A 26277-nucleotide genomic window follows, 5' to 3' on the forward strand; every position below is an offset into this window, starting at 1 on the left:
CTTACATTGAGCAAGTGAAAAATTCCTAACTTAATTGATAAACGATCAACTTTTACGATATTGATGTTTTTTCCTCACTTGAAAGCATGTTTTGAAAATAGATAAAACCTAGGGCATAACCATATATTACACGTAGCCCATTCTCTAGCAATCACATTATCATTAAAAATCTTAAAAAAAGTACATATTCTTTATTTTGGATTTTAAACCAAGATCCATTGCGCCTGTGTGATAAAATAATTTTCAGCCTTTTAGCTTATATTAATAACTAGGTTAATGCCCGCGTAATACGAGGGCTTCCACCAAAACTATATTATTTACTTTGAAATGAAATGTTCTGTACAAATACATACATTGGAAGAAAAAAACAGAAAACTATTCAAATGCCAGAAAAAATTTCCTTGTAGACTACATTTGTTGTTTTACTCGTTACATTCTCATCTTTGTCTAGTATAAGCAACTTCACACCGGCTCTGCTTTTAACTCTTGATAACACAACATAAAGCTGACCATGTGAGAAAACTGGATATTTCAAATACAATCCAACCCTTGATAGAGATCGTCCTTGACTTTTATTTATAGTCATTGCAAAACATACATTTAAGGGGAATTGTCGTCATTGAAACTTGATAGGAATTCTTTTTTTCGACGGTGTCAAACTGATTCGTGGAATAAACGTTCTGGTCCCTATGTTTCCGCCGGATATAATCTCAGCCTCTATAACACATTTATAAAGTTTAGTAATCTGTAGTCTCGTACCATTGCATAAACCATTTTGTTGATCAATATTACGAAGCAACATTACAGGTACACCAACTTTAAGGACTAATCGATGATTAGGCAGACCAGAAATTTTAAGACCATTCAGAACATCGGGAGAATATAGTCTCGCATGTGCTTCGTTCTTTCCTTTATCAGTTTGACAAATACTATCAGAACTCAGATACTCCACTTCATCGCCATGAAACGAAGCAAGCAATCTTTCATTAATTTCTTGAACAACCTCGTTTGTTGGTGCCAATATAGCTCTTTCAGCAAAAAAATCTTTATCTTTGTACAATTGAAGAAGTGTAGGATCGTTTTCCGACCCGAACGAGTCGATCAGAAGAGTTTATCTCTAAACGAAATGCGGAAACAGACGTGTAGAGTTCAAATCAGCAAGATTCACACTATAAACTGTTGTATGATTGATATAAAGACGTTTTACAACCTGACAACACTTCGGCAGCACTTCGTTGCACAAGCCGGAAAGTTACAAATGATGAAAGTTTGAAAGCTATATATAGGTAATGACCCTTCCGTTTGAAACTCTTCAAATGGACTGGACATTTCAAACTAAACCCTTTTCAAACTTTCAGCTTCAAACTTTCAGCTTCAAACTTTCAGCTTCAAGTGTAGTAAACCGAGACTCGATATAAGACGAAGACGACAGATGACTGCACCAACAGACTCCCCCTCAGATTTGACGAGTCTTAAGTGTCGAGTCTTCACATCTTCAATCTTTATCAGTCCTCTCGAACTCTTTGAAGTATTTGACGTTGTAAGAATCCTCAAATCTTTCTCTTCTCTTTTCGTCATCGTCAACAAACTCCCCACGAACAATCTCTACTCGGATGTCTTCAGACTCCCCCTTTCGATATGCTGGGATCGCAGCCTGGCTTGTTGAAATCACGCAGTCTTCAGGTATCGGAACCTGGCACTCTATCTTCAGATAACCTGCACCTTCTCTACCCAAAAATAAATTTTCTGATGATAACTTGTAAAAACAATCTCACCAGCTAATGAACCACTTGCAGGAATAATTCAATCAAGGAATGATTTTACAATGTTAATTTTTGATAAACCACTTGAAGATATATCATTTTAATTTTTCAAAACAAACACACTCTCCCAAACCATCTGTTCATCATGTTTAGCACTCGGAATTTTGAAAATTAGTTCTTCAATATCAGTTGTTGAAAATCTTTTTGAATTTTTCAAAATTTATGCTAAAACACACTAAAATCTTTTTGGAATTTTTAATGTAATGAAATGTAGTAAAGAAATATTTACATACAATATTTTTGTGAGTTTGTGTAACAGGATCATATCAGTTTATGAGACAAATTACGAATACCGTTAAGCTTTAAACATTTTAAGTTCTAAACGATTTACCTAGATCGTCAGTATATTGGTCCTCTTTAAATTTTCACACAAATTTCAATCGATTCGAGATACGATATTAGTATTTTAGAAACTTAAAATTAATTGTGTATCACTCCACTTAAATATACTCCTGTATCCAAATCCCAATATTCAGTCTTACAGGTGAATATACCACATATGATATCTGTAAAGGGGTTATGTGCGAGGGCCGTGAGAGCTCAGGTCGATACTTTCATATACGCAGAGAGATGACGGCTTCGACTTTAGGTGGGTCCCCTTTAGAGGATCTTTTGATTACAACAGCAGCGACTATCAATTTTATTGTCTCATCAGCTTGCTGAGGGCGATGCTATGTTTCAAGCATTTTGCGAAAAGCATTATCCGGGGACTAGGTCAGTACTTCCATACAGCAGAAGTCCCGGGATAATACCCCAGATATCACTGAGTATAAAGACCTAGTATCTCAGAATACGGGACCTTTCAAACAAGATTTCGGGGGTTACCCATATATTCAAGAATAGTTACCCACGAATCAAGCAAGTTTGAATTAGCTTTATATCTCGTTTCAATTTACTAAATGTGCAAAAATCTACTGACACATCCGCAGTAAGATTGTTTATCACTTTTAAACTTTCCAAATCTTTAGCATGTTGTGATAGTCCACTGATGTACTATCATTTCCTCTTTTTCACAAATAAACTCATTTTTGATTTTATCATGTTTTTGGCTTTTTCAAATTTTCTAATGTTTTTGGATTTTCTGAAATTTTCTACTCCCCCTAAAATGCAAACACATTAACGAAAATATGAAAACAAACTGTACAGAAACATGACAACCGATATCAAATCACATCAATTCGCCATTCACTTGGCATAAACAATCAGAACTCCCCCTATCAACAAACTATTTTCCCATTTAGATTTCAAAACACTTAAGTTTGTTTTAATCAAAATGGTTTTTCCGGAAAATAAGTTTGGTTGATTTTACCACTTGTAGGTATATCAATAATAAATTCGGGGTTGTGGTTCATCATATTGTCTTCCAACCAGTTGTAGGAAAATACAAGTACAAATTAATGTCCTTGATTTACCATATGCAATCAAATCGTCTAACCACTTGTAATTATAACTAACAAAATACCACTAGCAAGCAAGCATAAACAAACCTTTTACCGTTTAAATGATTGACGTCACCGAATAAAACTTAAGAAAGATGCCGACTCATGCTCCACACTTACCAACCTGGGAGCTCCGGCAAGTCCTGAGACTTACTGTTCATAATATGTACCATCCCAGTCACAAACCAGGGATGGTTCAACCTTTTCTTTCTTTGTTTTCTTCTCATAAAATTCTTTAACCCCTTTGACTTTTCGATCAATCATCTTGCCAAAGATATGTTTTACCTTGGGGTTAAAGACCTTCTCAGCATCAAATTCCTGTTTATCATTATAAAATTGGTTAGAAATTTCAATTTTACCAATTTTCTTTTTATAATTTGTTGGTGCACTTGTGTATGTACTTTGTCTGTACTCTGTATCGTGTCGATATTAAACGATGTCCGTTGTTAGTCTTGTAAGTTTGACCAAGTCAACCATCCTCCTGGTTTGACTTGGCCAAACAGTTAGTATATGACTGTAAATTGTCTGGCTCGAAGGATGACTCATCGAAGGATAGTAAGATCCTTCGATGAACTCGAAAGATGAAACTTCGATGGATGATTGATGGACCTCGATAGATCATCCTTCGAGGTCCCTGTGAATCCTTCGATGGCAGTCTGATCGAAAGATGATCTTTCGATCAGTATTCCTGATCCTTCGACCAGACTTGCTGTGCTGGGTATATATATACCCATGCAGTGTGTTCTTTTCAGTGAGAGACATTTGAAAACACTTGAGAGACACTTCTGTCAAGAACACACACATTAGAGAGTTTGCAATACTGATTTGTAAACCTTGTGCTTGTAACCGGAATCTTTCATTCGTATTAATACAAGTGGTGTTAATCGGTGAACCTTGTGTGTCTTGTGTTTATGCTTGTCTCACCTCGGTTGCACTCTAGCTTGGATTCCGCACTTGCTAGTGTGTTAATATAACAAGGTTAAGGTTTAACCTCATCCTCCGCGAGGGACCTACAAGTGGTATCAGAGCCAAGGCTCTTTTCCTTGTTAAAAACCGGGTTTGTTCAAGTCTTGGTGTGTTTGGACACTTGGTTTAGCTCCCGTTTTTAGTGATTTTCTTGGATTTCTTGGCATAAAAACGTGTTCTAAACCAACCGGGAGTGTTAAAAGGCGGGTTGGGTAACTTAAAACTTGTTTTCAAGAAATTTGGTAATTTCCGGCCAAATTCCGGTGTGTTCCGGTGACCGGATTTTCTGGATAAGATTTTCCTTTTTGGGCAATATTTTAAAAGTCAAACCTGAGTTGGTAGAAAGGAACATACCTTTCTGCCGAAAGTTGTTCACCAACCTATCACCTTTCCACCAACTTGTCAACTTTGTGTCAGTTGTGTCAGATCCATTCGAAAGATATCCTTCGAAGTCGAAAGATTATCTTTCGATCAAAGGAGGTTCGACAGATAACCATCCTTCGAACATCTTTCGAAGTTTGTGATCTATCTTTCGAGCTCAGGGGAATCTATTCGAAGGATACATATACGAAAGATAAGGATCTTTCAATTGTGAATCTTTCGAGATCATTGTACGAAAGATAAGGATCTTTCAATTGTGAATCTTTCGAGATCATTGTTCGAAAGATAAGGATCTTTAAATTGTGAATCTTTCGAAGTCGTTGCTCGAAACTCAACAGTGATCTTTCGAACACTGTTGATCCTTCGAACAAATAGTATCTTTCGATTCTTGTCTGTTTGAATTTAACAGTTTGTGTTTGTTTTGGTCTTCTATTAGCATTTCATCAAAATGAGTTGTACAAGTCCTTGGGACTGGAGTATTGACTCACAATCTAGTCAAGAGCTAACCTCTGCTGCAGCTTGGGCGAAAAGTATGTTTCCACCGCCATCAATCGGTCCAAGTCAATGGGCATTGGTATCCAATCAAAGTCAAAGCATTCAAAATCTTTTGATTAGTGAAAGCGAAACGGGCAGCAACAATCGTCCACCAAAGTTGAACCATATGAACGACTTTCCATCATGGAAAAACCGCTTTCACACGTATGTTCAAGGGCAAAGCACCGATCTTTGGACATGTTTCATCAATGCATTCAATGCTAATCTTGAGGTTGCAGCGTCCACTTCAGAAGGTTATGCTAACATGCTCGAAAATGACAAGAAGGCTTATGAATTGGAGAAAAAGGCCTTTGCTACACTTACACAAGCACTCAACAAAGATATCTATCATCAGTTCTCCTACTGTAAGACCACGAAAACATTGTGGGATGCCTTAGTTGCTAGAGGAGAAGGCAATGCAGCTACTCGAAAGTCTCGTCATGATTTGTTGAAGAAAGAGTTTGAATCGTTTCAATTTTTGGAAAACGAAACTCTAAATGATATGACAACACGGTTCTATCATCTGATTAGTGAAATGTGTGCTTATGGGGTTGTATCTACTCAACAAGACATGGTGAATAGGTTTGCTGACGCCTTACCTCCAAAATGGAGTTCTTTTATTGAGTTGTTGAAGCACACTGGAACTCTAGACACGGTTAACATCTATGAGTTCATTCAGAAGCTGGAACATAAAAATGATGAAGAAATCAGGAAAGCAAAGCGAGCTCCCGCTCCTCAGAATACAGAAATGTACCTTCCAGGCTTCGATGCTTTGGCAAGATCCGCTGCAGCTCAGCAACCTAAACTGCAAACTGCATTTGTGTCCAACACAAGTTCTCTTCCGTTTCCTCAATCAACTGCTGCTCCGGCTTTTGATCCAAGGTCTTACATTCCCGTCCCAACACAGCCACAAGTCCAACCACCACAACAACAACAGCATGCTCATTATACACACAATTCTCAACCTCAAAACCCTAACACAATCCGAGTCGATAATTCAAACCTCTCACACATCAGCATTGAAGTTGCTAAGGAGCATATGGAAATTATCAATACAATGGTCAGTGCTTACTGTGGTTTGGTTGCAGGTCAGCTTGGAAACATCAATATGACCAATGAAGATTATCAACAGATCGACAAGGAAGAAATGGAGTTGATGGATATCAAATGGGCTTTTGCTAGTGTAGTGAGAAGGGCAAAAGATTTCATGGCTCGAACTGGAAGAACTTCGTTGGAAGGAAAGAAAGATACGAAGTATGGGTTTGATATTAATGCCGTTACATGCTTCAATTGTGGTAATAAAGGGCACTTCAAACATGAGTGCACTCGACCAACAAAACAAGGCAATCACAACCCTTTCAGAAACCAGACGAGTACTACAAATGTGAATGCCCAGCAAGAAAACCGTGAAAGGAGGATTGTGGCAGTTAATAACAATCAAGGCCAGCCTGGAACTTCAAATCCCAATCGGGCTTTGACTGTTCAAGCTGATGAGGGATGTGACTGGTCTGTGCAGTTTGGTGAAGGTGATCAAGGAAGTGGAACAACTTGTTATGCAAAGATCATCAATCACATCAAGCATGATCATAAAGAAGAGGAGTGATGACAGTTCTGGTTATTCTGGAAGTTCTGATGAAGAAGGCTCTGTTTCTGGGGATAATCAATCAGAGTCTGACGTGAAGGAGGAAGCAGGTTCTGGTGTTGAGGATTTATTGAATGAAGCTGATGATCTCATATGTCAGAAATCAATTCTGATCAAGAAGGCTGCTACTACATCCAGGGAAATGGAAAAGTTCTTTTCTGAAGACGGATCTTTTTCTTTTCAAACTGCTTTTATGACAAATGTGTCAGCCTCTTCGAGTCAGGTAAATTCTGAACCTCCTGCTCCTAGTGTTTGTGAATCATGTGCTGAAATGAAGCTTGAACTAGAAAAGCTTCATAGTCATAATCAAAATTTGGTTATAGAACTTTCCAAATGCAAAGAGGCAAATATGGCTTTAACTCGGAACGAAAAAGATTTTAAATCAGTAATTGAAACATTAAAGAAAAATGTGTCCGAAGTGAACAAAGTAGTTTACCACAAGCAAGTAAGTATAAATGAATACATTAACATTGTGGAAGAAACTAAGAAGCAATTAGCCATTTCCCAATGCGAGCATGATGCGATCAAACAAAAATTGGAGAGTTATTCTAACTCCCAATTTGTGCTTGATCACATCATCGATGTTCAACAACCGAAGGGAAATCAGAAAGGCATAGGGTATAAGAAATGTCCGCCCCCTTTGATGAACAATTATACCAAGATGCCTGATGAGGAGGAAATGCCTCGGTATGAACCCAGTGTGCCTCTTGATGTTGAAGAGTTTGCTACTGGCCTAGGGTTCAAACCGGACAATTCTTCAAACACATCCTCTAAGCAACAAGAAACTTCATCATCCATGAAGCAAAGTCCTCCAATTATCGAGGACTATGAGACATCGGATGATGAATCAGAATTGGATGTAAGTGATCAGGATAAATCACTTAACAAGATGAAAGGAGTAGTTATTCCACGAGAGAATCACATTCTTTGTGATCCTGATACTCCTGATGTCTCATCTGCTAAGAAACAAGTGATTGATTCTGTCAAAGTTGACAAGACATGTGTGTCTACTGTTAAAAGCAGTAATGTGTTGTATACATTGGTTGGAGATGATAAAATCTACTCAGATCACGATTTCCCAATTAAAAATGTAAATCAATCTCTGATTGATAAAGTCTTTGAAGACAACACAAACAAATTTTTGGGAAAAACACTTCCGGGAATTGTGGTAACACAATGTGATCCAATTCCTAAGGCTGAGATTAGAAAACAGTTTGGTAATCAAAAATCTTCAACCACTCAACAACCTAGTGCTTCTAATGGTAAACAACCAGTCAAACGAGCTCAAAAGCATAAAGTCTCTCAGATGAAATCTGAAACAAAAGGAGCTCGATCTCAAAAGAAAGCAAAAAGTGTCAAATTCGTGGCATCCACAGGTACTGATAAGATTGAGACTTTTGAGAATAAATCAAACACAGATTTTGTACAACAGGTCACGATCTTAAAACGTAACATTGATAACAATTACACTCAACGCACAAATGGGTGTGATGAAAAGGCTAGTACCTCAGGATCCACGGGTTCGACATCTTGTGGTCAATCAAGTTCTCCTAAATTTGTTGAAAGGAGAACATGTTTTAAATGTGAAGAAATTGGGCACATCATCAAAAACTGCCCAAATGCTCCAAAGAATAAATTTGTTGAGAAAGCTCCACCTGAAACAGTTCATCCTCAACGTCGGTCAGTTTCACCTAAACATGATAAACGAACAGTAAAAGAACAAGAAACTAAACAACGACGTAAGAACATGAAAACTGTTGAAAAAGCTTTGAAATCTGAAGTTAAAACAGTTAAAAGGGAACCAAGTGTGTCACAACCTGTAAAACCAGAATCTTCAAAAACTATTTACAACACTCAAACTGGTAGGCAAAAACAAACTTGGTTACCTAAGACGGGTGACAATTCAGGGGGAGCAGTTGTTCTTGAAAACCATCAAGAGATTGATATCACATTTCGTGATGCTCAGGGACGACCCAAGACCACTAAGGCTTGGGTCCCCATCCTCAACTGATGTTTTTAAATGACATGTGCAGGGTGTTCTAGGAGGAACTATTAATAGTCACTGGATTGTTGGTAGTGGAGCATCCAGGCACATGACTGGCGACTTACGGCTCCTATACGACGTGAGAAACATTAGAGGAGGGTATGTCGCATTTGCGGGAGACAAAGGCGGATTCATCACTGGAGAGGGAAGTATCTCAAATGGTTTTGTGTGCTTCGATAAGATCAATTATGTTAAGCAAATTGATCATAATCTTCTCAGTGTGTCGCAAATCTGCGATAAAAAATTCTCCGTGCATTTTGATGATGCCGGCTGCTATGTGCTGAAACCTGGATTCAAAATTCCACAAGAATATATTCTCTTATCGGCTCCGAGAGTTAATGATCTTTATATTCTCGACATGAGCTAAGCGATTACAACATCTGCACAAGTCACTTGCTTTGTCTCGAAAGCCACGGAAAAGGAGTCTATATCTTGGCACAGAAGAATGGGACACATTCACTTGAGAAAGATGAACCATTTGGTGAAAAATAATCTTGTGAATGGTGTGCCTGTGAGAAGTTTTCATTTACAAGATATCTGTGTCTCGTGCCAAAAAGGGAAGCAAACAAAGAAGTCTCACCCTTTGAAGAAAATCAACACTGTCAGCATGCCTCTCGAACGTCTTCATATGGATCTTTTTGGACCTATGAAACACAAGACAACATTCGGAGATGCTTATTGTCTAGTTGTTACTGATGATTATTCTAGATTTTCTTGGGTATCCTTCATGGCACACAAGAGCCAAACTCCTGGCATCCTCAAGGATCTTCTTACAATGTTGGAGAATCTCTATTCGTTGAAAGTGAAGAGGATCCGAAGCGACAATGGAACTGAATTCAAGAATCAAGTTATGGATGAGTTTTGTACTTCTAAAGGCATTCTTCATGAGTATAGTTCTCGTTATACTCCACAACAAAATGGTGTCGCAGAGAGGAAGAATCGGACGATTATAGAAACTGCAAGAACAATGTTAGTAGAGTCGGAACTCCCTATTCAATTCTGGGGGGGCTGTATCGGCTGCATGCTACACGTTAAACAGAGTTCTTACAGTAAAGAGACATGGCAAAACTTGCTTCGAACTCCTTCAGAAAAGGAAACCGGATCTTTCTTACCTAGAACCGTTTGGTGCTCCATGTACTATGATTGAGCCGGATGGAAAGTTTGGAGCGAAAGCTATCGAGGGTTTCTTCCTTGGATATGCTACTCCAAATTTTCGTGTTTGGAATCTGGCTACCAAAAAGATTGAGCTATGGAGTGAAGTGAGGGTTCAAAGGTACACGAGTCCTGTTAGGGCTCCGGGTGATCCGTGGATGTTCGATTATGATGGACTATTTGACTCCTTCAATCTGCCAACCTTTGACGAAGAGTCAGCAGCGGCTAGGATGTTGTTGGAAAGTGACAACGCTGCTGTCTCGCCTTTGGTTAGACCTATTGTTGTTGACCCACAAGCTTCTTCGTCTGTCAACAATATGGTTCAAAATGAGGTTTATGAAGATGCTGCTGATTATAATGAATCTTCTGAAGATGATGAATATCATGATGCAGCTGAAGGATCTTCGGCTCCAGTTGCTCCTGTTCAAGGTGCCTCTGTTGATACACCTCATATGCAGAATGTAGACACTGCTGAAGGGAATGCATCCACCTCTACACACATTCCTGGTGTGGAGTTGGTTGTTGATCTTAATCTTAACAATTTGGGTATCAATGCACGTGTGTCAGAAAATCCTGAAATGAGGATTCATGATACTCACCCCCAGCAGAATATTATAGGAGATGTCCATCGCGGTGTGCAGACGCGTAATCAGCTGAGAAACAACCGGAATGCTGGTTTGTATTCAGCTATAAGAGAATCTGGTCTTCAGAATGACTGGTCCTTCGCGTGTTACGTGTCACAAGAAGAACCAAAATCGTGGAAAGAAGCGTTGAAAGACAGTGCTTGGGTTGAAGCCATGCAGGAAGAATTACAGCAATTTCAAAAGCTTGGTGTTTGGAAGCTTGTTGAAAAACCTGAGAACTACAAGAAAATTGGCACTCGATGGGTTTTCAAATGCAAGAAAGACGACCGTGGAGTGGTTATTCGGAACAAAGCGTGTTTAGTCGTTCAAGGTTTTCGACAGATAGAAGGAATCGACTACAACGAAGTCTATGCACCTGTTGCACGTCTGGAAGCAATTCGGATCTTTCTGGCTTATGCCTCATTCAAGGGATTCAAGGTTTACCAGATGGACGTCAAAAGTGCATTCTTACATGGTGTGGTTGAAGAAGAGGTGTACGTCGAACAGCCCCCAGGTTTTGAAGATCCTATCCATCCCGATCGGGTTTGGTTGCTCAACAAAGCTCTCTATGGTCTACATCAAGCACCGCGAGCTTGGTATGCAACCTTATCTACCTATCTGCTGGAGAACGGTTTTCGAAGAGGTCTTATCGATTGTACTCTCTTCATCAAAGAACAAGATGGAGATCTTCTTCTGGTACAGGTATATGTTGATGATATTATTTTTGGTTCTACTAATGATGTCTTGTGTAGGAATTTCGAGCGCATTATGCAGGATAAATTCGAGATGAGTGCTACGGGGGAAATGACCTTTTTCTTGGGCCTACAAGTGCAACAAACTGAGTCTGGGATATTCATCCATCAGACTAAATATGTTGGTGACATCTTGAGCCGGTTCCAGATGTCTGATGCAACGCCCATTGGTACCCCACTGCCACAAAATCACGGAATTACTCCAGACTTGAAGGGTGAAGCTGTTAGCCCCTCATACTACCGCGCAATGATCGGATCTCTTATGTACCTCACAGCATCAAGGCCAGACATAATGTATCCAACGTGCCTGCTTGCCAGATATCAAGTCAACCCGAAGGCCTCACATCTTGCAGCTGTAAAAAGGATTTTTCGTTATTTGAAGGGTTACCCTGACACCGGTCTATGGTACCCTAGGGATAATAACTTTGACTTGATCGCATTCAGTGATTCTGATCATGGAGGATGCAAAATCGACGGCAAATCCACAACGGCTGGATGTCAGTTTTTAGGAAATCGCCTAGTCACATGGCAGTGCAAGAAGCAGACGTGCGTCGCTACATCAACATGCAAAGCTGAATACATTGCTGCCTCAAGTTGTTGCTCCCAAGTTCTTTGGATCCAACAACAATTACGCGACTACGGTTTTGAATTCCTAACTACTCCTATTTACGTTGATAATTCTGCTGCATTACAGATCACTAGAAATCCTGTGCAGCACTCAAAGACCAAACACATCGAAATCAAATATCACTTCATACGTGATTGCTTTGAGAAAAGGCTAATCGATGTTGTTAAGGTCCACACCGATGACCAACGTGCCGACCTTTTTACCAAAGCATTTGACAAATCAAGATTTGACTTTTTATTATTGGTAAATGGCATTAAGGTCAAGCAAGAGTAAACCAACATCGGAAAATCATTTTTGTAAATATTTGTTTGTGTTTTCTTAATTTATCTTAGTTTGTTGATTTTAGGGGGAGTAAATCCAAAAATCGGAAAATCCAAAAACATCGAAAAATTTCAAAAACACAAAAACAATAGAAAAACAAAAATGAGTTTCCTGGCGAGCAAAAGAGAAAATGATAGTACATCAGTGGTCTATTCAAACCTCTTTAAACCTTAAATGAAAAACGATAAGCAGCTCTATATAAGATGTATCGGTAGGCTCACAATCATTTTAAAGTGTGCAGGGTGATATAAACTTAAATTGACTGAAGACCAGGTGGGAACCATTCATTGGCATATGGTCTTAGTACCGAAATTTCATTTGATAGATTGCCGAGGTTCTGAGATATTCGGTCTTTATGCTGCTTATCATCTGGGTATCATGGTTGTATCTTTTACCGAAAAATAACGGGGACGCAAGTCTAGATCTTCCATGATACTATACATACGTGTACATATTACATACTGCATTCGACCTCAATAAGTGATAAACAATCACATGTCCAAACAAATAAGTGATAAAATATCACATTTATCCGGGAGTCAAGTTCGTCTCTCTGCTGTACGGAAGTACTGACCTGTTCACGGACTTGCTCCTGTGCCCTCATGCATATGAAAATCAAGTTCCTCATCAATAAGTGATTATATCACATAGGGCTTGTTTTCAAATCAAAATAAGTGAGAATCTCACATCATATACGGTCAAACAGATGATAATCGGTATACTCACCGGTAAGATGAATTCTCGTGCATACCTTGATATGGGAATGTGTCGTGATGTGGATGAACACCGGTCGGTAAGTATAAATCATACCTTAACGTATCCTCTTGCCATGATTACATCTGATAAGTTGAGCTTAAGTGGACAACAATACCGATAATTGTTATAGGATGTTTATTTTAATGTTAACTACTGAACAACAAGAGTGTTTTGGCATGACCGTACACTGATATGATTCTCTTACCCTCGAAACTCGCAAAAAGAATGTCTGTATATATTTATTTACTGCTTAACTTTTATTGTTTTATTTTAAACAGTTTCGTCGTTTGGTGCATATCAGCACGACATTAGCGGTGATGTCGTTTGATAACACTCAAAGGATATTAAAATTGTTGTCTTTTAATTTATTCAAAAATACCAAAAAGATTTTAGGTGTGTTTTAATATAAACTTTATAAAAGCCAAAAAGATTTTATTTCTACTTTATTTTCGATCGTACGATGTTGGAGCTCGAGTCTTCGTTGCCTGAAACCTGAACGAAAACCGAATTGACTAAATCTTCATAAACGGTCGAAATTTGCAAGTTTTGAAAGTTAAATCTAAAATTGAGAAATTTATTAAACTTTCAAACTGTCGGACGGTGTTTGATTTGACATGGTCACTCGTGTGTCATTTGTTTATACTAACTATTCCAAGCAGTTGTTCTCATTACGCGTTTAGATTTCTTGCATGTGCAGATTCTAAAGGCTAGGAGAACATGGTCAATGACAAGCTTTGGAATGAAGACACGACGTGAAGGCACTCAAAAGATGAAGTTGATCGAGTTGCCGCTGACCATCATCAACATCACAAGGATCTCAAGCATTGAAGATCAAGTCTTTCACAAGCATAACTCAAGGGGGAGCTTATGTTAAGGGGGAGTTTGTCAACACACTTCCTACATGATACGGATAGTTTGTTGATACACTTTCTGCTTTCAAGACGTGAAGACTTTGAAGATCCTCCGACATTGAAGACTTGAAAGGACATCAGAGTCCTGAAGACACGAAGATCAGAGATGATCAAGACCGAGACAAAGCTACAGCCAAGGGGGAGTTTGTTGGTGCACTTGTGTCTGTACTTTGTCTGTACTCTGTATCGTGTCGATATTAAACGATGTCCGTTGTTAGTCTTGTAAGTTTGACCAAGTCAACCATCCTCCTGGTTTGACTTGGCCAAACAGTTAGTATATGACTGTAAATTGTCTGGCTCGAAGGATGACTCATCGAAGGATAGTAAGATCCTTCGATGAACTCGAAAGATGAAACTTCGATGGATGATTGATGGACCTCGATAGATCATCCTTCGAGGTCCCTGTGAATCCTTCGATGGCAGTCTGATCGAAAGATGATCTTTCGATCAGTATTCCTGATCCTTCGACCAGACTTGCTGTGCTGGGTATATATATACCCATGCAGTGTGTTCTTTTCAGTGAGAGACATTTGAAAACACTTGAGAGACACTTCTGTCAAGAACACACACATTAGAGAGTTTGCAATACTGATTTGTAAACCTTGTGCTTGTAACCGGAATCTTTCATTCGTATTAATACAAGTGGTGTTAATCGGTGAACCTTGTGTGTCTTGTGTTTATGCTTGTCTCACCTCGGTTGCACTCTAGCTTGGATTCCGCACTTGCTAGTGTGTTAATATAACAAGGTTAAGGTTTAACCTCATCCTCCGCGAGGGACCTACATAATTTTCAGCCCGAAGTGATGGAAAATCCTCATCATTCACAGTCGGAACTAATTTTTCATCTTTTAACATAGCTTCACTTTTCGAAACAACCTGTGGCTCATCTGACTTTGTGGAGTCAGATTCATCACCAGAAGATAGCTCCTCTGATTTTGACCTATCAGAATTATCGGTAGAGCTTTCACCAACTTTCTTAACAACCCATTTCTGGTTGTCAGATTTAGCTCTCTTCGTGTAAAACTTGTTTGAACTCTCACCAATTTTAAATGTAGAATCTTTAAACAATTTTGTTCTATCAATTGGTGGTTCGAACTCAACCACTTTCTCTTTCAGTTTACGAGAAACTCCCTGTTTTGGTGCTATTGCCTTAGAACAGTCTTTGGCAATATGTCCAATAGTGTTGCATTGAAAACAGATTCTCGTATCTTTCTTCAGCTCAGTCATCTTCTTCATTTCATCTTGCTTCTTTGCAAGGAACTCATTGTTTGACTGCCTCCAGAATGCTTTCTTTTCTTCTTCTTCTTCTTCAGATGACGTTCCTGAAACAAATGTCATTTTGGATTTAAAATCACGAACATATTTTTCATTTTTCTGTTTTACTGTAGGAGTAAAACCTAAACCTTTCTTTTTGAAATTACCGTTATGGTTTGATTTCTTTTGGAAACCTGAACCAGAACTGTAATTCTTTTTCTTGTTTAATCTTTGTTGTACTCTTGAGGTGTAAGGTCTTGGTTTTTCATTAAGACATAAGTCTTTTATTTCAGAAATATTAATTTCTGTGAGTTTGAAAACCTTGTTTATCAATTCAGTTTTGACACCTCTTATTGGAAATTTCTCATCAGAATATAATTTGCCAGAATCATTCAAAGTGTAGGCAACTTTAAACAACCCATCATCCAAATTAGATTTTGATAACAGGAATTCTTTGTCATAGACTATTTTTCCCTGTTTTTCTGTTTGACCCGGAGTGCTTGACTCAGACTTTTACTCTGACGCGGACTCCGACTTTGACTCCTCTATCTCATCGTTATCTAACACATGATCCACGACTTTCTTCATCAATTGAGACTTTGATCAGTGTCAGACGATGTAAACACAACATCAATTCTATCTGGTAGATTGACTGACGACTCCGACTCCCACTGTAAATTTGTTGCCTTTTTTACTCTTTCATCGTTTGGGTATCTTGGCAAATATTCATTTTCCAGCGGAGGTGGACACTTGTTATAACTGACACCTTGTTTCTTACTAGAATCTTTCTTCTCAGTTGTTTTCTTCGTGTCATTCTTCTTCTTTTCCAAAGTCTTTTCATCAGCAATTTTTCCAGCTTCCTTTTCTTCAGTTACCTCATCATCTTCCCATGCCTTCATACTTTCAACCGTCGGATAAATCCTGTCAATGACATAAGAAGTACATGAGTAACTTTTTAGCAAACGATTAACTCTTTCAGTTTCAATTCTTTGCAACTCAAGCTTTTGTTCCAAAGCAGCACACTTCTCGATGTAATTGTTTACAACTTTCTGCTTTATCATGAAAGCTCCCTGAAGTGTCTTCATTGCAGTTGCTTGTTCTTCACTCGTTTGGTTGTATTGGTTCATTGCTTTGTTCAGCACATCGTAAGATTCCTTCAAACTGTTCAAGTTGTAAATCAGTGTGCTGTTTTGCTTCTTTATAGCTTCACAGTTCTCACACTTCACTGGAATCTTTTTCGCATCAACTTCTTCCTCAAACTTGAATTTAGGAACTTCTTTCACCTTTTGTCTTCTTATCACTGGAACATCTTCATCATCACTGCTCACTGGTGTCTTGATCTTTTTCTTTTTCTTCTTGGCTTTATCATCATCACTATCACTTTCAGCAAGCAACTTCATATCAGCTTTGAATTTTCTTGCCCAATACTCAGTATCATCATCACTATCATCTTCAACCTTTTCCATGAAAGCAGTGTAAGCTCTATTTTGATCAGGAATATAATCATCCCAAGTAAAATTTTCCCAGCTAACACCCTCTGGTAGCTTTTCATCTTCTTGATCAATCAAACAAGCTTTTGCATTATCTGGAATATATTTATCCCAGTTAAATGACTTCTTTTCATCTTGATTACCCACACATGCTTTCTTTCCTGAATCTTCAATTATTGGTCTTCCATGTGCAGTTTGTGATTGATGTTGATGTTGTTGTGATGGTGATTGAGCAACCTGATGATAGATAGCTTTTCTGTAGTAATCATTGTTGTTATTGAAAGGGTTCTGAGCTCCACTTGCTGGCGATTAGTGCACTTCCTTTTGAAGTGTCCTTTTTCCCTGCACCGAAAACAAGTGACTTTAGATTTGTCGAAACCTAAAGTAGAAACGTTAGCCTCACGAAGATCATCTCTCCGCGTGATCTGCTTAAATTTCTCAGCTCTTCTTAACACGCTAGCCAAACACCACTTTATGTCCATTAGCTCCATCTCTTCAGCATCTATCTGGTCGTAGTCTTCCTTGGTTAGCATTGGATTCCCGATACGACCTGCAACAAAACAACTATAAGATTCCAAAACCATTCCTAATAAAGACATTTGGTTTTTAGCAACTTCCTCAGAATAATCTTGATCATTTTCAAGATTTAATACAATATTGCACTGAAGTTTCTTCCCATTTTTCGTTGCTGAAATGTTTGGATCAAAAGACGAAAATGATGTAAAACTTGTTTTGCTGCTTGATCCTTTAGATGAACTTTCAAATGAATTCTTGACACTGTAGGCAGTTTCAACTTTCGGAGATAGACTTGATGACTTCTCATTCACCCCTGCTTTATAGTATAATCCGATATCCTGTTCACCATCAAAATCTTTCATTCGAATAACTTTTCATTGTTCCATTTCTTGAGCTTCTATCTTTTCAATGAACTTGCTGAGTGTCAAATTGCTAAAACCCTTCTTGTTTCTTAACATCATAAGATATGTGCCCCAAGTTTCATATGGCAAAGCATCAGCAAGTTTTTCAATCAACTCTTCATTTGTTTTTTCAATACTCAATCTCTTCATGTTAGCAAGCAAATTGCAGTATCTTTCGATAATCTCTCTTGAACTTTCATTCTTTAACCCGCGAAACAGATCAAATTCTTTCTTTAGAAGCGATTTCTTGCTTTTGACCATTTCTTCGCTACCACGAAACTTTGACCTTAAAGCTTTCCAAATCGAATATGAAGTTCCATTGTGTTGCAAAAGCACCATAATATCCTCTTTCACTGCTTGTTGAAGAAGACTCAGCATCATTTTTTCATCTTTGTATTTCTTTCTAGCATCAGCACTTAGATCTTTTATCGGAACAGGTTCTTCATCATCATTCATCGGTCGAACATATTTTGTCTCGACACATTCCCAAGCATCTAGGTAATTAGCTTGAACCCAATTCTCAAAACGACCTTCCCAACCTTTGAATTCTTCGATGTTCATTAGTTTGGGAGGCTTTTGCATCGTCCCTGTTTCGTTTTCCAACATCGTGTTCTGTGCAATACTCATCGGTGTAACTGGAGTAGCGAATGCGTTGTAGAATTCCTCGTCCATTTTTCCGGATTTTTAAATGAGCTGTATCACCTTGTAAGAATACCTGACAAACAAACAAACAAACAACCGATCAGTTTATACGGAACGAATACGTAAAAGTGTGTGTTAATAAACACAATCTAAGACTTGTGTCAAAGATTTGCAGATTCGTTCCAATATTGTTGAAATAATATCGCTGATTGAATGGGCCACGAAATATGGGCTTCCAATGTATTACAAACAATGAGGTTCACTTGGGCTTGAAAATGATTTAGGTCTAAGAACTTTAACTTTCTGATTTGGGCCGGATCTTTTGGCAGTTCACTTGGGCTGAAAACACATTTAAAAAACTTTGATTGGGCCGCAACCACTAAACCGACAACTCAAAATAATCCCAATTAGTAATGCAAACCCCACTAAACTAAGACTATGATTGGGCCTTCAAACATGCATTGGACCGAGAAATGTTTTATGCAAGACCTGGGATTGGACCGATACTTGTACCAGATTAATTTTGCTGACACAATTCACATGTACAGAATGGTTGCCGATAATTATCAATGAACAAATGTTTAACTCTTGATTGGGCCGACAATTATCAATGAACAAATGTTTAACAATTTTCGCTGAACAAATGATTGTCGAGAAGATGATTGGGCCGCCAATTGTTTAACTCTTGATTTAAAGTGTATAACAAATGGCCAACAATATTATCTTTTACAAATCTTTGATTGGGCCGCAAATCTGATCAATACACATGAGCTGATGACATTTAACACTCACATGCAGCCGCCAAACATTCACATGCATATCATGAATAAAACATTCACGTGACCAACTTTAATGATCCGACAATTCATTTTATGATCACATGCACTTTTGCTTGATTGGACCGAGTATAATCTACTTTAACAAAAACCAATAAACCCTTTATTCTTTCAATACAACTTTCAATGAATTATCACAAGGACCAAGTAGTTGACTGTTGACAACACTCACATGTAATATCACATACAATCCGACTTCCCACTTACTGACACCTCATAAAATGTTATACACAACTCGATGTAACCCTCAAACGGAATGTTTTTCAAACGGACACAACTTCAAACAGTCACACCCTCAAACTGTCACACCCTTAAACGGTCAGTCATTTTCAAACGAGACACTTCAAACGGGATACATATTTCAAACGAAAACCATGACTCAAACGATACTTTTCAAACGGGATGGTCACTTCAAACGATATTTCAAACGGAATACATTCCTCAAACGTAATCACCATGCAATTTCAAACGGGATACCCAATTTCAAACGGAATACACCAGTTTTCAAGCCATTTTTACCAGTTTTACGTCGAATTTTGAACTAATATTCTCAAGGGTTTGTCAAAACACAATTACGCACACATTGTGAAAGTTTCAGCCGATTTTAACCGTGAAAACATGTAATTTTCGAAAAAGAAAGGTGTAGAAACAGAAATTGCAGCTGAATTGTATAGAACTCTTCCTCCTGAGCTCTGATGCCACTTGTAGGATCGTTTTCCGACCTGAACGAGTCGATCAGAAGAGTTTATCTCTAAACGAAAGGCGGAAACAGACGTGTAGAGTTCAATTCACCAAGATTCACACTATAAACTGTTGTATGATTGATATAAAGACGTTTTACAACCTGACAACACTTCGGCAGCACTTCGTTGCACAAGCCGGAAAGTTACAAATGATGAAAGTTTGAAAGCTATATATATATAGGTAATGACCCTTCCATTTGAAACTCTTCAAATGGACAGGACATTTCAAACTAAACCCTTTTCAAACTTTCAGCTTCAAACTTTCAGCTTCAAGTGTAGTAAACCGAGACTCGATATAAGACGAAGACGACAGATGACTGCACCAACAAGAAGTGAAGGATATACAAAGTCGATCAGATCTGACATAGGATCCTCAGAGCACTTGATTAACAGATCTTCAGGAATATCTATAACCACTTGACAATCGTCACTGTCACTATTCTTTCCCTCGCCCAACTCGAGCAACCAATTCGCAAAAGCTTTAATCTCTTCGATATCAGATGCGTTCGCTCCTACAGTTAACCTCATGTTTTTGGTTAACGTAAGGACCTTGCAACTACTCCAAATATACGACGAGGTGATTGAAGCATTTAACGATTTCTCGCCTACTGCCATTTGGTACAACCGGAAGTATCTGTCTAAAGTCACCACCAAACACCATAACTTTACCACCAAAGGTCATCTGACATTTGAAGATATCTTTCATTGTCCGGTCAAGTGCTTCAAACGCATGTTTATGATTCATCGGTGCTTCATCCCAAATTATCAATTTCGTTTTCCTTAATAAATCAGCAACGTCATCGTCCAGTATAATAAACACATCGAGCTTTCTGTTAAATTCAAAGGTATATGAAACCTTGAATGTGCAGTACGGCCACCAGGTAACAAAAGAGATGCGATTCCACTTGATGCAACATTTAGTACAATATCTCTTTTACATCTAATAGATGCAGATAATGTCTTCCACAGAAACATCTTACCAGTTCCTCCGTAGCCATAGACGAAGAACACACCACCCGCATTATTATTAATTGCTTCAATTATCCCATCAAACACTAAACGCTGCTCATCGGTTAGGCTACTTAAATTATTATGAAATTCAACACCAGTAGCGCTTACATCGTACCAAAGCTCGTCAGCAATTAAACGGTTATCTGCTAAATATATTGACTCACTGTCGGGTTGAGGCATAGACGAAAACTGACTTAAACTTGAGTTGTTACGTAATAAGTAACGCTCAATTTCCAACAACGTTAGGTTCTTTATTTGTTCTTCTGGAAGAGACAAACCTATTACAATTATATAAAAAAATATGAAATTATTAGAATTCTTATAAGTAAAAAATGAACTTCATAAACACTTATATATAAGACATAACTGTGAAAATATTAAATAACAATTTGCGTACCTTCGATCCTCAAAAGCTTTTGGCGATTGTATAAAATACCATCCGAAAGGTACTCCCATGTGTTTTCCCAAACATGTTCCGGCCTTGATAATGTATTAGACGCCAACACTGTAGTAAACAGATTACAAAGATAGTATCCTGAACCTGTGTAGTAAGCCTCTTTGATAGCTTCTATATACTCCTTGTCATCGTCTAAAAGGTCTCTAGCGTAGCACGCATCTCTAAATGTTGGGAAGACTTGTCCATTCACAGTACGAATCTCTTCAAAAGACTTAGGACCTACTACCTTATTAAGAAGGATTCTTAAAAAGTATGCCTCGCCCATAGAAGGATTAACACAGTGAATTCGACCAATGGTTTTGCCCATTATCCGTTTATCCCATACCCTTTCGTCCTTCTTCCAAACAAATTTAGTTGGGAACTCAACGTAAGTAAGGGTGCGCACCAACGGATCTTTTTCGTTCTTTTCCATCCACCCCAAAAACATCGTAGAAGCAACAGATGGTTTATGAAGAACACTATCAAGATCGTCATCAGGGTCGTATATAACGTTTTGTTTATCTGGTAGATGAAACGGAAGCCTGATTACGGATGGATAGCGGTAATGAACATCAAATGCAAATATGCGCCATGAAGCTTCGCACGCCGAGAGATGTCTACAATCGTAATACACTTTGATTTCATCTTTTCCATCTTCACGCTGACCTTCATTGGCATTTTGTACACAACCAAATTCTGCCCTATCTGGTCCTTTGTTAATGTATTTAAACAAATACTTTATGGATGCAGCCTGGTTACACGATTTGACGTTAATGTGTGCCTGATAACGTCTCAATAGGGTTTTGCTATACGGAACCACGCTTCTGTTATCAAGCTGAATACCAGATTTCTCAACAAAAGCACCTGAATCGGCACGTCTATAGACCAGATAACCATTCGAATCTAGAGTAGTCTGATCACAGAACTTCTTAAGAAAATTCTTCGAACAGTTACCATCGACCATACACGGACAATTTGGTTTTGCAACACCACAAGGTCCGTGAATCATATAGTCGCTGACAAGAGTATATAGATCTGGATCTAAGTTTTTGTCAGGTATCTCGGCAGAAATAAAGTTGTCAACATGCTTGATGCGTGTTAGTGTATATATGTTTTTAGATATATATTTAAGCCCTTTTTACACTTTTAGCCAAGTTTTAAATTTATAAAGCACGATATTTACTAACACTAAACACACATATGGGCAAGTGCACCCATCGTGGACGTAGTATAGTGTTGGTAAGATACCGAGGTCGTCCAAGGACACAAGAGCTTTTAATACCGGTTTATCCTCAACGTCTAATCAAATCAAAAAGGTTAGAAAAATGTTTTAAACTAAGAAAAATAAAAACTAACTAAAATGCTGAAAATAAAAATAAAATAAAAACAGATAGACAAGATGAATCACTTGGTTCCGACACGTGTATTAGTATAACCTTTGATTATTTTCGCACTTTTGCACTTGTTTAAGAGATTATCTTAGTTATTGTAGTAGGCCCCTCTTTTGAAGGCGACGTTACCCTCAACCCAGTAGTTTGAGTCAGCAAGGATACAATCCTAAAGGGTCGGATTATTGGAAGATAATGAATTAAGTTATTAATGCAAATTATGGTAGGCCCCGCTTCTGGCGGTGACGTTACCCTCGGCTAAGTAGTCTGAGTCAGCAGGGATACAGTCCTAAATAGCCGGGTTATAGTATTAATAGTAGTTAACTTATGAGGGGGTCAAAGAGTTTGGATCCCCGCCATCCAATACCTATGGGCATTGAAGGAGATCCTACTAAATTTGACCCAGGTCCCAAGCAGGACCTCTAAACGCTGAACAAGGGCAAGACCCTTACCAAACCGTTCCCTTAACCCCCGACCAGGTAGCCAACATACCTCCATATAGACCGTGGAGATATGAATGGTGAAAATCTTTTATTTTATATAGACAGTAAAATAACGCCAAGACACCACGGACAAACGATAAGGAAAGATCACCTTCAACATAAGTAACTAGTTATTAAAGTCATTAATACAAAACCAAATAAAAAGTGCAAAAGATTAAAAATAAAAAGTATTATACTAAACACTTGTCTTCACCAAGTGATGTAAGAGACTTAGGCAAACATGGCCTTGATTGTCAAGAACTCTTACGATCAATCTTGGATCCCGAGACGACTCACACACTCTACGATGGACAATGGATGATGGTGGTGGATGATGGTGTTATGGTGGTGGTGGGTGGTGGATGAAGTGTGAGAGAGGTGGTGTGCCAAGGGATGAGAGAGAATGAAGCCAAGCTCCTCTATTTATAGGCTGAACAGAAGGCTGGACACGGCCCCGTGTCCGCTGGACACGGCCCCGTGCCCGCCTGACACTCTCTCTCCTCATTAATTGTAATTGCGAATTACAATTAATGTGCCTGCTGTACTTTCACCACGCCCCCGTGCTCGCTGGACACGGCCCCGTGGTGGGCAATGGAAGCTTCTACTGGTTTGTCTTTTCTGCTGCTTCCTGGGCACGCCCCCGTGTTCGCTGGACACGGGGCGTGTTCAGACTCTGTTTCCATCTTTTTGCCTTGGGAGGTGCCGTTGAGGGTCCGGGCAGTCCACTTTTGTTCCTTTTCTTGTATTTATGGTAGAATTAGTGGTTTTTTTGCTTCTTTTGTGATTTTGAGCTCATTTCATCCTGAAAATACAAAAGGAAGACAAAAACACTCTTTTTCCAACATTAGTACTTAAAAAGGGTTAGTTTTATGCCTTAATTGATGTGTTTTATATGTTGCATTTTACACACATCAAATACCCCCACACTTGAACTTTTGCTTGTCCTCAAGCAAAACTCTTTAAATGTGGCTTACACTCCCAAATGGAATAGGTAGAAGAGAAGTTTTTTAGCTTGTCCTAGAGTGTCGGGAATCCAAGGTTTTTATAGGTTTTATTTTTAGTTATTTACAATCCTATTCGTTATGATTTATTTTGAACTTTTCACAAGATAAATTACTTAGTTGGGCATAACATGCTTTATTAAAATTCCATTTATATACAAGTTCACATACCTCACGGGAGATCACTCAACACTCGGCCGAAGGTATATATTTTAGTGAATCACTCGAGAGCGGCACGGAACTTACGTCTTTCCATAGGCTTGCCAAGCAATCAATCCTCCTCCTTTTTAACTTTTTACCTTTGTAAATATCAAGAGGACTTTTTGGGTGAAGGCTTGGGTTTAAAGGTGGGTGGTTGGTTAGTGGTTAGTAAAAAAAAAGGGCGAAAATCGTAACAAGTGTCGGTTTTCGTAAAATACCTTGTTTTTAGTGACTTATTATTTTTGAAGTATTTCTCCAAACAAGCTTTTGTAGCTTTTGTTTGTTTTTGACTTCATATAAGATTTTTTTTTTTTTTTTGATGTCACATGAAAGGGCAAGTTGACGAAAAACCGAGCTTGTTACTAAAATAAAAGAAAAAAAAATTGAAAAAGGTTCTTGGTAGGTAAAAAAAATTGTTTTGGGGTAATGAAATGAAAGGTTTAGGCTCAAAGGGGTTTTCTAGGGGGATTTTTGGGTAGGTAAAAAAAAATGAAAAATAATGGTTTTGAAAAAAAAAATAGTTAGTCCTAATACCTCCATCATTTACTTACTTGGGTTTAAGTTGGTAAGGACCGGGAATGTATTGTCGTGGCAAGTTCTAGATTTGTAAGGACCGAGCGGCTATTCACACAAGAAACAAAAAATGAGCATTTAATCTAAATATGTGTATTTTTATGCTCAATAAAGGCTCAAAACTCACTTTTGTGGGAATGGGTTTTTAATGTGACCAAGTATATATAATCGAATTTTAAACTAGACTTGTTATGCCGTTTCATAATTTTCTTATGTTGGTTCCTTTTTTATCACGACGCTATCGGTTGTAAACTTGTAAAAATATAACCTTTTTAGACTTGTTCTTCCCAACTTAAACTAAGACAAGTAAATAAAAAATGAAAAAGTTTTTGAAAAAAATTGGGGTGTTTAGCGGTTCCAATAGAGTTTTGTGTAAGGCTTGTGTTTAGGATTTTGCAAAATTTCAAGGTTTTAGCATCCCCCCACACTTAAATTACACATAGTCCTCAATGTGTCCAAAAACAATATTTTTGGTTGATTAAAATGTATAAAAGTGTGTTAGAAAGCAAATATTTATGTTACTGGCACTCTGGACACGGCCCCGTGTTCACCGGGCACGGCCCCGTGGTCAAGTGCCAGTAACAAAAATTTCAGAATTGAAACAGAAGCCTGGACACGGGGGCGTGTCCGCTGAACACGGCCCGTGTCCAGTTACCTGAACTGGGTGATTTTTCTGCAGGGGCTCAGCACGGGGCCGTGTTGGTTGGGCACGGCCCGTGTTGAGCCTTCTGTGATGGAGATTTTTGTCGGGTTGCTCTGTTCTTCATGCATGGTTCCATTTTTTCTCGTTCCCTTTTCCATCCATTACCACCATGAGTGTGTTTTATTCTCAAAACAACCATCAATCATAAAAACGATCATAACATTGCAAATCATAGGGAGACACTACACTAAGTTAGCTAAATACTAGGGGATACATAAGGTTATCATAAGAGTTCTACTTATTTAAGAAAATTTCGGGAATAGCTTCCTGATGTAGTAACTCTCTTTAGCCGATGGCTCCTTGGTTGTCATTCAAAGCCATTCTTCTATCTCCCTAGGGAGGTAAAAGGTAGCTTCATTCTCTTCGGTGTCTCGAGGAGGAACGCTCACCGGGATTCCTTGCACCACCCTCGGTTGAGGTACTTGGTGCATGGCGTGCCATTCTGCTGGAATGATAACCTCGGGTACTACATTCCACGCCCTTTGGGTTATTACCGGGACCAAAGGCGGGGAAGCGAGAAGGTTTAATCTCTGGTGCAGGAGATTTACTTCCCGTAGGCAACCCTCCAAACCTACCGTCAGATGATTAATACGATCCACCAAAGCTTCTTCTACTCCCGTCATCTCGTC

The 26277-nt window shown here is 38.6% G+C and overlaps 2 protein-coding genes across 2 annotated transcripts; both read right to left on the reverse strand.

The window, feature by feature from the left end:
• Positions 1–616: 616 nt before the first annotated feature.
• On the reverse strand, positions 617–20381 carry LOC110907031. Its single transcript, XM_022152065.1, has 2 exons — positions 20245–20381; positions 617–1028 (listed from the first exon to the last, which is right to left on the reverse strand). Exons 1-2 carry the CDS (start codon positions 20379–20381, stop codon positions 617–619), a joined length of 549 nt encoding a protein of 182 aa, XP_022007757.1.
• A 28-nt stretch (positions 20382–20409) lies between these two features.
• Positions 20410–22309, reverse strand: LOC110907032. The gene is made up of 3 exons (XM_035984451.1): positions 21262–22309; positions 20740–21142; positions 20410–20683 (listed from the first exon to the last, which is right to left on the reverse strand). The coding sequence occupies exons 1-3, from the start codon at positions 22307–22309 to the stop codon at positions 20410–20412; spliced, it is 1725 nt and encodes a 574-aa protein (XP_035840344.1).
• Between the last annotated feature and the right edge of the window lie 3968 nt (positions 22310–26277).

The sequence above is a fragment of the Helianthus annuus genome, chromosome 15 (assembly GCF_002127325.2).
Source record: "Helianthus annuus cultivar XRQ/B chromosome 15, HanXRQr2.0-SUNRISE, whole genome shotgun sequence".
Taxonomy (NCBI): domain Eukaryota; kingdom Viridiplantae; phylum Streptophyta; class Magnoliopsida; order Asterales; family Asteraceae; genus Helianthus; species Helianthus annuus.

Excerpts from the sequence above, each read along its gene's own strand:
- LOC110907031 (XM_022152065.1), bottom strand. The coding sequence starts at position 20,381 with ATGAGGTTAACTGTAGGAGCGAACGCATCTGATATCGAAGAGATTAAA. Across the intron at positions 1,029-20,244 it reads ATAGATATTCCTGAAGATCT|AGCTATATTGGCACCAACAA; the intron begins GTTAATCAAGTG and ends TTTTGCTGAAAG.
- LOC110907032 (XM_035984451.1), bottom strand. The coding sequence starts at position 22,309 with ATGATTCACGGACCTTGTGGTGTTGCAAAACCAAATTGTCCGTGTATG. Across the intron at positions 21,143-21,261 it reads AAAGCTTTTGAGGATCGAAG|GTTTGTCTCTTCCAGAAGAA; the intron begins GTACGCAAATTG and ends TAATTGTAATAG. Across the intron at positions 20,684-20,739 it reads AGTGGAATCGCATCTCTTTT|AAAGCTCGATGTGTTTATTA; the intron begins GTTACCTGGTGG and ends TGAATTTAACAG.